Here is a 16,065-nt window from a genome sequence, read left to right on the forward strand (position 1 = left end):
GAAAATCCCCACCAAACAAGAAGCACAGGAGCCAAACTCTGTTCAGCTGGATTTATACATTTCCCACAGTGTCAATGTAAACAGTTTCAAAATAACCCTTTCTTCCATTTGCAAACAAAAAAACCTCTGGAAACAAAAGAGACAAATCTAACTGTCCAGGAATAACTGAGAAGCTTCTCTGTGGGTTTCTATTGCGGGAGCCAGGAGATAATCTGAAGGTTAGACCCCAGTCTGAAGAAATTATGACTTAACATATTAGTCTAAATCAGTACTACTAACACTAATTAATTACTCAATCAAAAACTATTTTAACGTGGTGTAAATTCATTCACGCTGCAGTACAAAAATGAAAAGCAGCATCTGAAAATTTGGCATTTGCTCCTATTTAGTCCAAATTCCCAATCGGATCACTCTGATCTCATGAAACAACGGAAACAAAATCCAAACTCATTTATGTCCACAGCGCAGACAGGCTTTTCCTCTCAAAATCAAATTAAAACTCCCTTGGTTCAGTCCCTGCCTTCCTTTAGTGTCCCTGTCCATCCTCGCTCTCATCTTCCCACCTTGCCCAGCCGGTGGTCTGTCTTGGGGTCGGCTATGATGGCCTGAACGGCTACGATGGCCTCGTTGATCTTCGTCTGGAGCTCCCTCAGCTCCTCGATGTGCAGCAGGCGCAGGATCTGGGCCGCTTCATTCAGAGTGGCATCTGAGAAGAAATGGATTTTACGTTTTAGTGGACACCGTTGTGTTCATGCTGCTCCACGCGGCAGCTCTAAGGCCGGTTACACACTGGACGCGGCGCGCGAGCGTGGCGTTTCTGTTGCGTCTCAGCTGTGTGCATTTTTCTGTGTCCTACACACCAGAAGCATGTCTGACGCGGCGCTGCTCCTGCTCCTAGGTACAGGGAGGGCTGATCTCGGGACAGAGCGCCGACTGATTCAAATAATGGGTAAGTGGGCGGTCTGTTTATAACAACTTAGTGTAGCTGTAAAGAGCCTATCTAGCCTGATGTTGGACCGTCACTCAGAACGCACATTACGCTGTTATCGTAGCCTATCCTACCCTTTATATATATATAACCTACTGATTTGATTAAAGCAAGACAACATCGGCAGTATTGACTGCAAAATGTTACAGAATATTTCGTTCTGTATGACAGGTGCAATATTTGAAAATCTTTTCTCTGAAATTTATTACATTTATATCTACATTGATGTCAAAACCTCGAGACTTTCAAACATCAAGATGTCATTTATTATGCATTTGTGTCTAAATGACAAACATTTTCCTATTCTATTTTGCCTGGAAACGCTTCCAACACGCTCGCGTCTGTTCTATTTCTAGCAGGCACGCGTCTCAGGCAGGCAGTGTGTAAGCTCTGACCTGTTAACATGGGAGCCGAAATATAACGCCACGCTTCCAGTGTGTAACCGGCCGAAGGGAGATTTGTGATCACAGGACTGCCTGTCTGAGTGGATGGCAACGTATGGATGTACCAATGGTTCCCAACGTGGTCCCAATATTAATCTAAGCGGTCACAAAATGATTGAAGGGATAAAGAAATTATTTTACAGAAATTGTATATATATTTTTTTGTAATCTGCCCTTCCTGTACTTCTTATATCAAAAAAGCAGCACTCACCTCCAGTGTCGAAGCCCAAGATGTGCTTGTCTAAAGCTACTGGAATACCCTGAGAAACACAGCAACATATATTTAAACCGCTCCATTGACTTTGAAGGTTTCTAGGAATCTCTAGATATGGTTCTTAATACTAAACATGTGGATCTTCAGTTTACAATACCTCTGTATGCTGGCTGGCTTTAGTGACTGCTTCTGGAGAGAGTCTCTCCTGGATCAGAATACGAATAGCCTGGCAGGAGTAACACCAGAAAACTGATTAGTATGACAATTTACTATTAAGTATATAGTGATAATAAAAAATAGGTATAAACATTCTTAAGAGCCTGAGTCATTAAGACATTTAAGAAAAGAAAAAAATGTAAAAGCCAAGAGAAAATGTCTTGACATGAGCCCACTCCCACCTTGAGCATAACCAGGTAATCATCATGTCGCTGTATCTTTAGGATGTTGGCCAGAGCGGTCACTCCTGCTTTGAAATCTGGTGAACTACCTGGAAAACAAACAAATGATGCTTTCATCTTTCACCTTGAACAGAGAGACGGAGGAATCGGAAAGGAAAGAATGTGCGAAAGCAAAGTGCAAGGACAGGCAGACAAGTGTTGCTACTTACTGTCAAGGTTGAGGAGAGGGTCCACTGCTTTGTCCCCACTGTTGCTGGAGGCTGCCAGCGGCTTACAGTCCTTGTACTTAGCCACTGAGGAGAGAGCCGCCAAACCCCCCCAGTATAAACACTCGGTGACATCGTACAGAGAATATACAGTATTAGCGTGTCAAGTGAGAAATCAAAGAGGAATATAAAGATTTTAACTTCATTTGTTTATTGGTTTTTGACAGTTTCTGTGAAAGAGCTTGACTGTGACTGAGCTGGCATCAGTGGTTGAATGTAACTAAGTACATTTACTCAAGTACTGTACCAAGTACAAATTTTAGGTACTTTACTCGAGTCTTTACTTTTCATGCCACTTTCTACTTCTACTGCGCTACATCTCAGAGGGAAATATTGTACTTTTTACTCCACTACATTAGTCTGACAGCTTTAGTTACTTTACAAATGAAGATTTTTGTACACAAAACACATGTAGTTTATGAAATACAATGTTTTATCATAAATTAACCAAGCACAGCTGAAATGATTAGACCAGTAAACACACAGTTGATTGACAGAACTGTTTGGATTGTTTCCAGTTTCTAAAATGGTGAGGATTTTTCTGCATTGAGTACTTTTACTTTAAATACTTTGTCATTTTCCTGATGATCCTTTCCTTGTAACAGTTTTTATTTTTTTTACAGTGTGGTATTAGTACTTTACTTAAAAGGTCCAGTGTGTAACGTGTTTAGTTGTTCATTATAAAAATCTGTGTTGCCCGTTGACAAACTTCACACCATCATCAATTCCAAGTATTCCTTTTGGCTTGAAATTTTACATTTGCATTTGCATGACCTGGGGTAGACGCTCCATATTCATGCGCCACCTTGAAATACGGTAGCCGGTAAGGGACATACTGCTCCGCCTTTCGTGTTTTCGCTGTCACATGATAAACTCACAGGTGCTGCTAATGGGTATCACAGCTTCCTGGCCCCGGCAAGTTTAAAGAAGGAAACATGGAGGACCACACGTATTCATAATCCAAATTTCAGGAACAGGAGTGTTGTTCTTCGCCCAGAAAAAGAAAAAGGATATTGAAAAGAGCAAGAGACCAGCTTTTTGAAGCGTGAAGGCTACCGTAGCTGTAATATGTACTTTGAACTGCGTGGTGCGAGAGAGTCGATTGCGATATGTGATCTCAACGCTAGATGGGAGAAATTCCTACACATTGGACCTTTAAGTAAAGGATCTGAATGGTTTTTCCACCACTGGCTGGAATCATTAGAAAACATTCCTTTACCAGTGTCTCCATCTAGTGGTCATCATCAGTATTACAGCGTAGTACTACCAAGGCAACAGGGCTATCTTTTATAAACGTTTCACTGTCATTATCTTAAACACTGCTGCCAGTATCACAACAGACGTACAAGTACTGCCATCTTACCATTGTCTCCATATTCATATCGTACAGACAGGCCCAGTAACCAGTCTAGAGCCTCGTGCTTCTCCTCAACTCCAAACGGACAGTTGAGATCCTGCAGGTACTGCACAAAGGAAAGGACACTCAAACACATAGCATCCATGGAAGGAAGTGCCAACAGCTTCACAACAATTAAAATCCTATTCATAATACCATTCATGTCAGCTTTAAGGTGGCATTTTCCACAAGTCAAAGTTTGGCAATGGACAGATATGGTCTCACCTTCTGGTAGGCTTTGGGCCAGTCTGAGCTCGGGATGTTCCTCAGGTTTCCTCTGTCCTCGATCTTATAATGTCGAATCTTCTGGTCCTCCAGCCACACGATGCAGTTCCTAAATTGCGTCTCATCTGAGCAGAGAGGGGAGACAGATACTAGTTGGCAAACCAATGGACATATGGCTACATACAGTAGTTTGCAGTCGTGTAATAGAAGCAGACTGAATCAATCTTGGCCTTTTTGTAGGATTAGGAGGGGCTGCAGAGCATCTTGTTTAATGATCATCTGCTAACGTTAATTCTGGGGTAGCCGGCAATTCACTTCACTGCTTTAACAGTGGTTAATTTAAATGTACAGCCCAGCAATAGACCTTTCTCACGGCAGACATGTTGACATGTCATAGTAGGAAAAGCACAGGTGTATTCAGATCCATTAATGATGGCTGCATCCCACTTAGGAGAGGCCCTGGTATTGGGCATGCTGACTCACTGAAATAGCTTACTGGGACACTTGATGGAATTGAGCCATCGTTAAGGTTATCAATTTCAGCTGTGCTTCTCCTACTATGGACAAGTCAACATGTCTGCTGTGAAAAAGGTCCATTAGCCCGAAGTCCAAGTGAGCACATTCAATTAACATTCTCAGATTGTTATATATTGCTTGCTAAATTGCTCATTCTGAAGTTATAGAGTATGATATTAAAACACGTTGGAATAAAACTGTGGACACAAGCGGCAAACATTGAGCGTTTCCTTTAACAATTTGTTAAATACGTCAATGGTCTATGTGATATGTGATCTACACTGTATGGTCTATGGCATAAAAAGCTCGTAAAATAGGTTATCTCGTGTCCCAACAAACACATAGGTTTGTCGGCCAAAAAGCAACATGGAACTATTATTTTATAGTTTGGCATTTCGTTGTCTCCAGTAACAGGACTTGTGCATGCACGTTAGCCTGCTCTACGTTTAACGTTCACTCACCAGACCATATTCAAGAGCTCATTGACGAGTTGTGTCTTACCTGTGCAGTCAAATTCACTGGGATTGTGATAATCTAGCGCTGTCAGTTTTCTCCGAAACATCTTAACCTAAGTTCTGTGTGTAAATAGCTGCTTTCTTCAGCTAACAGTTGGCTAGCTTGGCTGTTTGCTCCACTTGCTGTCAGTATGTGGCATTACGCATGCGTAGCCGGACGTCCTACAGTTTCCTGTTTTAACTATCAAAATAAAGTTCTCCTTACTAACCACAAAGAGGCTGACCAGCAGCACTACACGTAAATACATCGATGACTCTGTAGCATTGCCACAACTGCAATATTTTAAGTCCCTGGCTGTTTTTTTGGCTTAAAGTACCCAAAAACATTTAATTTTGTATATTTCTTAGACGTAACATTCAGGCAGTTTTGAGTAGCATTTAACTAATTTCAGTGTTGTAAATTAACCATAATTGAAGGCAGTGATGATGCTTACATTTATTTCAACTAGCTCACTCCCTACTTACAAGATCCCAGTGCAGTTCCAATTTTCACCATTGGATGTTTAATAAAACCTAAAAAATTAAATCATCACTGAGGTGTCACCAGGAATTCTGACTCCAATTCTAGCGGCATCTGGACCACCTTAAAATCTGATAAAATAGTATGTTTTTTCACAACACCAGTGCAGTTTAATGGACCGACTTTATTTAAGACTTAATTCCTAATACCCTCTCACAGTATATAACACAGGAAGGGACAGAAACTTTGGAAAAAATTCAACTTTATTACACATCACATTTTATAAAATGAGGCAAAAACCACCCAAGATGATGAAATGCAAAAAAATAAACAAAGCAAAATGTATGTTAATGTGTGTTGGTTTATGTATCAGTGTTTGTGTTCAGAAAGGTCTCATGCGTGGGTTAAGGGGCGGGGCTCTGTTGGGTGGTGTGATAGCTATGTCCAGATAGTCTCCAATCTGGAAGCGCTGAGACTGCAACGTCATTGAGTCATCTGCACCCTTCCTGCCGGATATAGTGTTGCCGATATCTTTCAATCTGTAAGGGGGGACAGGCACATTTTTTAATATACAATGCACACAAATTCAATAGACCATTAGGAAAGTGGCCTGCTACATGAGTTCAACCGGTGCTGCAAACCTGTACACTTTCCCTCTGGGGTCTGGATAGACGATAGCAAAGCTGAAGTGGGTCCCCTTTTTTCTGGCCTCTGGATACACTTCCTTCACCAGGCTGGTCAGCTCCTTCAGAGTAGCATCCATCCTGAAAAACACACACAGAATCAGAGACCTGCTCCAATTCTTAGTTGTGAATTAAAATCAAATTGTACCTCAACAAGGAGCTTTTACTGCCTTTTAAACTCATCTTTAAAACACTGGCAAATGCTTGATTGACACATTCAATGACAAAGATGTAAGTGAAATGTTTGCGATCTCACCATGTGTATATCTGCAGTTCGCTGGAGGGAACATTGCCCCGGGCAAATTCATCTGCTCTGTGGTGTCGGCCGCTGTTGGTGGTGAATACTCGCAGCAGAAGGGGGCAGGTCTGCAGCAAAAATAAACACCAAACATTAGGGTGTAACGAAAAAGTAAAGGCTGCACAATGGCTGGCTGCACGCAACAATACAGAGGTAACATTAATCTAAACAAATCGGAATATTATTATTATTTTTTTAATTGGAATAGATTGGTTCAAATGATCACATTTTGTGAAACATGAACCCATTACACACAGTCATGGAAATTAATATAAAAACAGGGATTACATCTGTGTATTTTGAAAGTTTTCCCTGAAATAAATAGAATGCTATTTGCGTCAAGCTGGACAGCAGTGGAGTTTCGAAAGTTCGCTGCCAGTTGTTGGTCACACCGAGTAACTACAACTAGGGATGGGCATGATTACTCGACGATCGATCATTGATTATTAAGAATTTCGTCGATCACCTTAATTTGTTATTGATTAAACTAATGCTGGTTGCTTTGCGTAGTGTGAGTCTTGAAGCAGTGAAATGAATTTCAGTGTGGCAGCAATTAAACATTTGACCACCCGGGGGCAATATTTGACTCTTGGGTCTTTGTAAATTATAGAGTGTGGTCTAGACCTACTCTATCTGTAAAGTGTCTTGAAATAACTCGTTATGAATTGATACTATAAATAAAATTGAATTGTGTATAAGTACAACACGGCCACAATGCAAATGATGTAGCCGACCCAGGTTAATGTCTGTGGCGGCCGCAGTGCATCCTGCTCTGTCTCAACCTAGCATAAACTCTGCGTTAGCACGGAGGAGCTGCGATGCACAACGAGCAGAAAATTACCTAAGGGACCTGCAAGTTCATTGAGATTGATAATGGAACCAGCATATCACAATCCGTCACGACGTACCATCACCATACTGGTAGAACTCACTACGAAGAACGGAATAAGGTTCCCCGGGCGGGCCAAGTTAGCGTGGAGGTACCTGTGCATCCTGGCAACGCGGGTGTTTTCGGTGGCTGGACTGACGGTCACCAGGTAGCGGTCGCGTCTGACCCCAAATCATGTCAACATGCTTATCTTTCTCAACACACATCAGTAGACTGGTTCAGAAGTTGTATCCGAGTTAGCCTACTGGTTATTTTTTATTAGGCTTTGTCTGTGCCTTGGATAGTTTTGAGTTACATTTTGACACAACCTGTCAGATCTAGTATTATGTTTTTGGTTAAGTTATTATTTAACATGATTCTTTTTATTTATTATTTTAGAACAAACGAGGGACTCTGTTTAAGAACGCCGGCTCGCAGCTGCAGGTTCTGCTGCTTCAGAGCACCGCATATATCTATAATTTATATCTATAACCTCCAGTTTAACTGCCACATGTTGTTCTTCTTGTAATTAAGATCTCAAGGAAAAACACGCTGTATTTTCATTGCATTTTTAACTTATAAAAAGTTAAATAAATAATGAATTTTAATATAAAAATATGAATGATTAATCAATAGTCGATCGTTAATTTCCAGACGATCGACAAAGAAAATTGAATCGAATGCCCATCCATAACTACAACAATATACAGTACATTAACACTACTATTATTATCCTTAGTTATTTAAATTGCTTAAAAATCGTGATAGTACTAATATCAATGGTATCTGTATGCATATACATAGTATACACATAGTATACTTAATGTACTAGCTAGCTTTGTCCACCCCAAATTAATGGAGAAGAAAAGAATATTAGAAACTTGAGGAAAGGGGTGAAACGACAGTCACCAATGTAACGTTACTATTGGAATTATTGGGAGCAATACACTAACACAAAGCGTTTGAACCATCGGGACAACTGAGCTGAGGTAAATTATAGCAAAAATTTGGAAATATGGGATTTGGATTTACTTTGGATTGGATACATGCCGAACTTACCTGAAGACGTTAGTTCGAACTGAACTGCATTTTGCTAGCTAGTTCTGTTTGTCTAGCTACCCATAACGTTAAGCATAACACATTTAAATCGTATTTTTCCAATAAGTTTCATTGGCATTTTCCAGTCCACGCGGCAACTGTTAAGTCAAACGATTTTATCAACGTCTCAATGTTAGCAATATAATTACTAAACTACAAAATGTTATCCGTTGTTTTATTACGAATAGATATTTACGATTAACTAGCTAGCTAGCGCTAGCACGCTGCAGAGGCTAACGTAACAATCTCCTTTTAGTTGCTGGTGAGGACCAGAGCATCACGTAGCTTAACACGCAAAGCAGGTCTGACCTTACCTATGTTGTACTTGTTTTATAATGTTTGGAGTTTGTCCTGAAAGTAAGTCCAACAATCTCAAACTGTTCCCATTTAGAGCTAGCCCAACCTGGTTAGCTTACGAGAGAGCTCCTATGGTAAACAAGCTAGCTAACGTTAAACCGGGCTTTGAAATAACACCCCGCTGCCTACCTTTTCTCGGTCAATGGGCTTCTCTGGTTCCTTCTTGATTTCTTCCTGTGTGATACGCGATTCAAGGGCCATTTTTGTTTTTCACCGATATAGTAATGCACTTAGGTAACGTTACGTGCTTCTACTACCACCTTGCTTGGATATTTTATCGTAGCTGAAGGAAGCAACGAATGAATTCGAAGTCGTTTCCGGTGTCCTTTTAGCTGAGCAGCGACTTTATCGCCCCCTACTGTTTCGGAGGATCTATGTATCATTATGCGCACGGCAAAATATGATCAAGTCTTTGCTTTAATTACAAATTGGCAGTCAAGTCTGACGTAAATCAGAACCAAGTCTTAAGTCCAAATATTTACAATCACGTGTTAATGACTTAAAGTTTTTGTGCAAGAGATTTATCTTTGCTTGCATATACTGTTCTGGTGGACAGGACTTTCCTGTGCATTTTAATCTGTTCATGTTTAGTACCATTTACTTTTTAAATGGCCTACCCTGTCATTATGATGTAGTATCACGTACAGCTTCATCGCATCTCTGCAAGTGCAGAAACATCACAACATTGAGACTATTTTACTTTTAAAGCACCAAAAGACATCTGAATCTGGCAGAGAGCCTGTTCAATGTTATGAAGGGAAAACAAAAATCTGCAAGTTACATAAATGATCAGGACGTCTGGCAGACTTTCATACAGTAGAGTGGCTGAGCTAGGATCAGTCCACCAAGTCCACCTACTTAACTGAGACCATTCAGTCACATGCTGCTCTCCCCCTCACTCATTACAGTGTGAGTGTGTGTACGCGCGCTGTGCGCGTGTGTAGCTTTCTGGGTAACATATATGTGAGTGTTGTACAGTGTGTGTTTGTACAGTGTGTGGTTGTGTGTGTATCCTGACACTGGCCCCCACTGTTCTCCTGCTGGCTAGCTGGTCAGGAACTACTCTAACAATCAGCTCTATTTTACCTCTTTCTCCCTTCTCATCCACTTCTTTTGACCCCCCTCCCACCCCACCACCACCACCTCTCATCAGAATGGATGGCATGGACCGCTTGAAACAATCCGCCAGCCTTTCTCCCTCTGTTTTTTTCTTTTTTCTTTAGCCCTGTCCGTCTGAAAGATCAAACAGTGGCTCTTTGAGTCCGGTCCTGACACTGATATCCATTCATTGATATGCATCAGGAATAAGTGTCGCTGTTATTCCCATAATGACTCCATTAGAATCACAGACGCCCTCTCTGTCTCAAACCTGGACGTTTTCCTGCCCCTCAATATCATTGCAGCTCATTTTGCAGGGTCATGTTACATGCAGTGATGTGATGCAGAGGAGACTCTAAATACAGTGTATAATACTTTTGCTTCATTATTTTTATTATTATTTCACTCATATCCTTGTACACCCATGTCTACAAACCTATCCGAACATTGTAGAATATCCAGAATATGTTACACTTCCCTGAAAAGTTTTCATTTCAGTTTTGTGAGCATCCACAGTGTAAACTTAGGAAGTTGGTTTTGCTCCCACACTTCAACAAACAGTGGGCAAAGCTCATCGGTCACAGTCATTAGCAGCACACAGAGCTGCACTGTCCTGCAGGCTGATTGCTGCCAAGTGATGGTTGGGCTCTGAAAAGTCACTTTGACTCTCTACCTGTGTCCTGTTACAGTCACAGAGGGGAACACACACACACACACACACACACACACACACACACACACACACACACACACACACACACTACAATGCAACATGGGTGCCCTGTAAGAACAATAGATGGTTAACATTTAAAGTTGTGTAACATTTGAAAACATCCTGTCCCATTTATAGTGTTACCATGGCATAATTAAAGGGGCACATCCACTGATTTTACACACAAAGTCCATAGCCTTTTACCGTTTTCATAATTCACTAAAACTCTCACAAAAGCAATTCATATTTTGTACATCACTCAGAGTTACCAACACAGTATTTATTTATTTTTTTAAAGATTTATTTTTTGGGCATTTTTAAGCCTTTATTCGACAGGACAGCTGAAGAAATGAAGGGGAGAGAGAGGGGGAATGACATGCAGCAAAGGGCCGCAGGTCAGAGTCGAACCCGGGCCCGCTGCGTCGAGGAGTAAATCTCCAACTGAGCTATCTGGGCGCCCACCAACACAGTATTTAAGTTCAATACCCAGTCACATATAAGTTAGTGGTTTATCGGTGAATGTGCATTGAAATCAAATCAAAATCACTTTACAGTTTTGTTCGCTACACTAAATATTATCTCCATGTCTACTTCTGTGATATCTGTGTGGCCTCTTGCTCCTAAACATTGCAACAGGTTTGTCACTGTGAGGTTTTATTTTGAAAGTCCCCATAGGAAGTCACCTCACATTGTTCTGGCTAAATTGACATTTATTTCTTGCAAAGGAAGGAGGAGCTGCAGGTTTGTGTTTTGCTCAGTATATAAGACCCAGATTCCATTCAATTGTACTTCAGTTTAGTGATGCCAGTTGTGATGTGATAGTGAACTGTTGGCTTGTTTGTTTTTGTGCTGGAAAGGATGATGTGGAATATTTTCATGCAAACAACCTGACTGCAGACACAAGGTGAGAAAAGTCCTTTTTAATTTTTATTATATATATATGTATCTCACAAAAGTGAGTACACCCCTCACATTTTAGTAAATATTTCATTATATCTTTTAATGGGGCATCACTGAAGAAATTACACTTTGCTACAATGTAAAGTATTAAGAGTACAGCTTGTATAACAGTGTAAATGTGCAGTCCCCTCAAAATAACTCAACACACAGCCATTAATGTCTAAACCGCTGGCAACAAAAGTCAGTACACCCCTATGTTAAATTCCCATAGAGGCAGGCAGATTTTTATTTTTAAAGGCCAGTTATTTCATGGATCCAGGATACTATACATCCTGATAAAGTTCCCTTGGCCTTTGGAATTAAAATAGCCCCACGTCATCACATACCCTTCACCATACCTAGAGATTGGCATGGTTTTATTTCAGTTAGCCTAATAGCTGGTTTGATTTGCATTAAGAGATGATTTTATGGAAAGTACACCATGCCAATCTCTAGGTATGGTGAAGGCTATGTGATGATGTGGGGCTATTTTAATTCCAAAGGCCAAGGGAACTTTATCAGGATGTATAGTATCCTGGATCCATGAAATAACTGGCGCTTAAAAATAAACATCTGCCTGCCTCTATGGTAATTTAACATAGTGTAGTACTTTGACTTGTGTTAGCCAGTTTTGTCTTTGTGTTTGAGTATATTTTGAGGGGACTGCACATTTACACTGTTATACAAGCTGTACACTTAATACTTTACATTGTAGCAAAGTGTAATTTCTTCAGTGTTGTCCCATTAAAAGATATAATGAAATATTTACTAAAATGTGAGGGGTGTACTCACTTCTGTGATATACTGTATATATATCTGTATGAATGTATGTATGTGTGTGTAAGGACGCAATTTACATCTGGAAACAATTGCTCTTACAGTTTTTCCCAATTGTTTACACACACTCTTGACCACACAATGACCACAATCTGTAACTCATGTACCAACCCCATCTACCAAATCTGCTAAAATACATTTTACATTTTTATTTCCTACTTTCCACTCAGATTGCTGTTCCCTTTTTCTCAAAAAACTATTCACAATTCTCTACATTTAGCACGATCTTCTTAAACAAAATATATTTTTCTCACATGCAACACACTGCCATTCAAAATATGAAACTTAAATTTCCTACTATCTGCTCTGACTTCTCACATGGGCAAACACATGTTGCACGATTGTTCAATTAGCAATCCGAGCTTTAGCAATAAAAGGGCCAAAGCTCTTCTGTTTTGGCCAACATAGGAGAGAGGCAAGAGGAGTGTGAGTACAGTACAAGATGAGCCATAATCTGTGAAGAGATCTGGGCCACTTTGGTCTAACAATGAGACAGGCTGGGCAGAGCGTAAAACCAAACTTGAGTTTCATTTTGCAGATTTGTGGAGTTTTACCTTTTGTGTGTTTTTTTTGATTTGTTTGTAGAGTTCTGAGAATACGAGGTATGCTTTCAGAAAAAAACTAATGCATATATCATATATATTAGCACAATCAATCAGTAAATTGATGAATCAATCAAGGGTTGAATGGTGATGCTCAGTGAGGACTGTAGTAGTGTGGGTCTGTACAGTGTGTTCAGTGTGTTTTTAGTTGAATGGGCTCAGTTCACAAAAGTCCACAGTGGGCAGAGAGGTTCATCAGTTCACATGAATTTGGCACTGAGCCTTCTCTCCTCCTCTCACTTTCATTCCTTTTCATCCTCTTCTTATTTCAAACTTCATTTTTGTTTCATCGCCTGTCTCTGCTTTCATCTTTTGCCACTGCCTTCCTTTGGAATTTCCATCTGTGTTGCTGTCAGATGTGTAGTTGAAAGAAAACAGCCAAAATCCACTTTTATACTGGCAACTAGTAGGCTATCATATTATTGTATTCTCATTGACATGTTTCTGACTGTTTCCCCAGGATGTCTTGGCCTGTTCTGTACGCTCAGATAGTCGGGGCAAACCGTCACTCCACCAGCCTGGGTAAAGTCTGGCTCTCTGTGCTCTTTATTTTCCGGGTCATGGTGCTGGTTGTTGCTGCTGAGAGCGTCTGGGGGGACGAGCAGTCTGACTTCACTTGTAACACACTACAGGTAGACTGACACCCAGTCAGTAATATCATTATGTAAATATGATTTATCCATTTTCATGTCTTGTCCCCCTGGTATGTGGGATGTCATGTCATCAAGATGTAATTTACCTGTGTGTTAATACAACATAAAGCATCTAACGTGTTATGGTTTCATTGTTGCAACAGTCTGTATGTCTGTCTCTGTTTTCAGCCGGGCTGTGAAAACGTCTGCTACGATCAGTTCTTCCCTGTCTCCCACATCCGTCTATGGTGTCTTCAGCTTGTCTTTGTCTCCACACCGGCGCTCCTGGTTGCAATGTACGTGGCCTATCGGAACCATAGTGATAAGAAGAGGCTCCTACAGGTGTGTGTACTGTTTAATCTGTCTGCCGTGTCCTGTCATAGGTTGTCTTGTCATGTCTTGTTTTATCTTGTCATCTTGTCTTTTCAATTTTCTCTTGTCATGTTGTGCTTTATTTTATCATGTCATGCTTTTGCATATCATGTCATGTCATGCTTTATAATGTCATATCATGGCTTGTCTTGCTTTATCTTGTCTTTGCTTGCTTTATCTTGTCATGTTTTATTTGATCATGTCATGCTTTTGTCTTGTCGTGTCACCTCTTGTCTTCTGTTGTCGTGTTATATCATCCATTTTGTTGTTGTGTCTTTTCTAGTTTTATCTTGTCATGTTGTTTTACAGGGTTCTGGTAGAGCTGGTTTCCGTAGCAACAAAGACCCCGATGAAGATTTGGAGACTCTGAAGAGACGGAGACTCCCTATAGCTGGCGCCCTCTGGTGGACGTACGCCTGCAGCCTGGTGTTCAGGCTACTGTTTGAAGGAGGCTTCATGTATGATCGGCAACTCTGATTTGATGTGTGTCTGCCATATGGCTTTCTATCTCCACACAGTATGTGTCTTTGTCTCTCCAGGTATGCTCTATACGTGGTATACGATGGCTTCCAGATGCCACGGCTGGTGCAGTGTGACCAGTGGCCGTGTCCAAACCTGGTGGACTGCTTCATCTCACGCCCCACCGAGAAAACTATCTTCACTGTTTTCATGGCCACTGCCTCCTCTATCTGCATGGTCCTTAACATGGCTGAACTTGCATATCTTGTTGCCAAGGCTGTCACTAGGTAGAGATTTTAATCAGTCAGACAGTCAGGTGATTAATTAAAATTTGGAGTCCTTTATCCTTCATCTGGATTATCAAAATGCAGAAAGTCCTTAAGTCCACGTATAACTTCTTCTTTCTCAGGAGTCTCGGTGGTCAGAAGGAGAGGAAAACTTGCAGAAAATCCAGCAGAGAGAGGATGCAGAATAAGACAAACCAGAAGTTATTTGTCTCAACCTGAGGAAGCAGCAACAAGGTGGACAATACATGCAGAAGAAACACTTTCCAAAGACTTAAAAGCTGAATAATTACAAGTGGCATACCTGTGAATGACCCAAAACGTGTAAATACAACTCAAAAAGTGAACATTTTCTATGATACCTAATGTGTTAAAAAGTAACATTCATGGGGTGGAGAGGATGGAATCAGTGTCTACAACTCAAAACTGTATTTTTTACATGATATTGTCTGAGATTGTATTTGTTGACAATACTTCAGTTCATATAATATAAATGCACCCACCAATTCCTACTTTATCTACCAAATACAGTTTCATCTCAATTGTGTGTTAGTGTAATAGTTTGAGTTATTAATTACATCACAATAATAATATAAATAATAACAGTAATAATAATAATAATGCTGTTGTTTGGGAAAACTAAACTTACTAACGCTGTGATAACTTTGTTGCAAATAACTTGGAGGTACAATCTCAAACATACACCTGCATCACACAGAAAATAGACTCATACAGTCAGAAACATACAATACATTAAACCATGTGATTCATCAAGGCCTAAAAAAATGGTTATACTGTTTTGACGAAAGGAAAAGGAAAGAAATGGAGTGAACAGAACAACACCATGTATTTTTATTTACAACTGATGCGTCAAGTGATTTCCTGTATGAACCTCTGTTGACCTCTGCTGGTAGCCAGCAGTGACTGCACCTCCTTTCACAGGTCCACGGTCCTCCCTCCCCTGCTCTGAGGGACAGACACTCACACAATACAAAGTTACAGAAATGTTTGGCAGAGATAACATAACAAGTAACCATAAGTAACATCATGCAAGACATGCTAACTTTAATGCTATGCAAATCCTTCATCATTCATTTGTATTTCGTTTAATGCCATGTTTATGTTCACTTTCATCATTTTGACCTATATTGCATATTTCTGGTACGATATTGGGCCTCTGCTAATTATGAGGTATTTCTAACCAACTACTGCTATTATGTCTGTAACTATAATAACTAGGCTATATAGAACAACTAGGCTACTAATATCTTTGCCACTTATAGCCTACAACTATAGCAGTAATAAGGCTAATACTAATCTTTAAATAAAAAAACATGTATTCTCAGCGAAAATCCTTTTTTTTCTTGTTTTATAGTAGTAGTAGTAGTAGTAGTTGTCAGTAATA

The 16,065-nt window shown here is 40.3% G+C and overlaps 2 protein-coding genes and 1 pseudogene across 2 annotated transcripts; 1 reads left to right on the forward strand and 2 right to left on the reverse strand.

Annotated features, from left to right (window-relative positions):
* Positions 1-37: 37 nt before the first annotated feature.
* rtraf (RNA transcription, translation and transport factor) lies at positions 38-5,120 on the reverse strand. The gene is made up of 8 exons (XM_039793436.1): positions 4,948-5,120; positions 3,931-4,055; positions 3,673-3,772; positions 2,253-2,336; positions 2,044-2,132; positions 1,803-1,871; positions 1,643-1,691; positions 38-706 (listed from the first exon to the last, which is right to left on the reverse strand). The coding sequence occupies exons 1-8, from the start codon at positions 5,006-5,008 to the stop codon at positions 552-554; spliced, it is 732 nt and encodes a 243-aa protein (XP_039649370.1). The 5' UTR covers positions 5,009-5,120; the 3' UTR covers positions 38-551.
* A 598-nt stretch (positions 5,121-5,718) lies between these two features.
* Positions 5,719-9,032, reverse strand: sap18 (Sin3A-associated protein). The gene is made up of 4 exons (XM_039793437.1): positions 8,855-9,032; positions 6,361-6,470; positions 6,063-6,185; positions 5,719-5,960 (listed from the first exon to the last, which is right to left on the reverse strand). Exons 1-4 carry the CDS (start codon positions 8,924-8,926, stop codon positions 5,804-5,806), a joined length of 462 nt encoding a protein of 153 aa, XP_039649371.1. The 5' UTR covers positions 8,927-9,032; the 3' UTR covers positions 5,719-5,803.
* A 2,233-nt stretch (positions 9,033-11,265) lies between these two features.
* On the forward strand, positions 11,266-16,005 carry LOC120554520 (annotated as a pseudogene).
* Positions 16,006-16,065: the final 60 nt, after the last annotated feature.

Source organism: Perca fluviatilis, chromosome 24 (genome assembly GCF_010015445.1).
Source record: "Perca fluviatilis chromosome 24, GENO_Pfluv_1.0, whole genome shotgun sequence".
Lineage (NCBI taxonomy): Eukaryota > Metazoa > Chordata > Actinopteri > Perciformes > Percidae > Perca > Perca fluviatilis.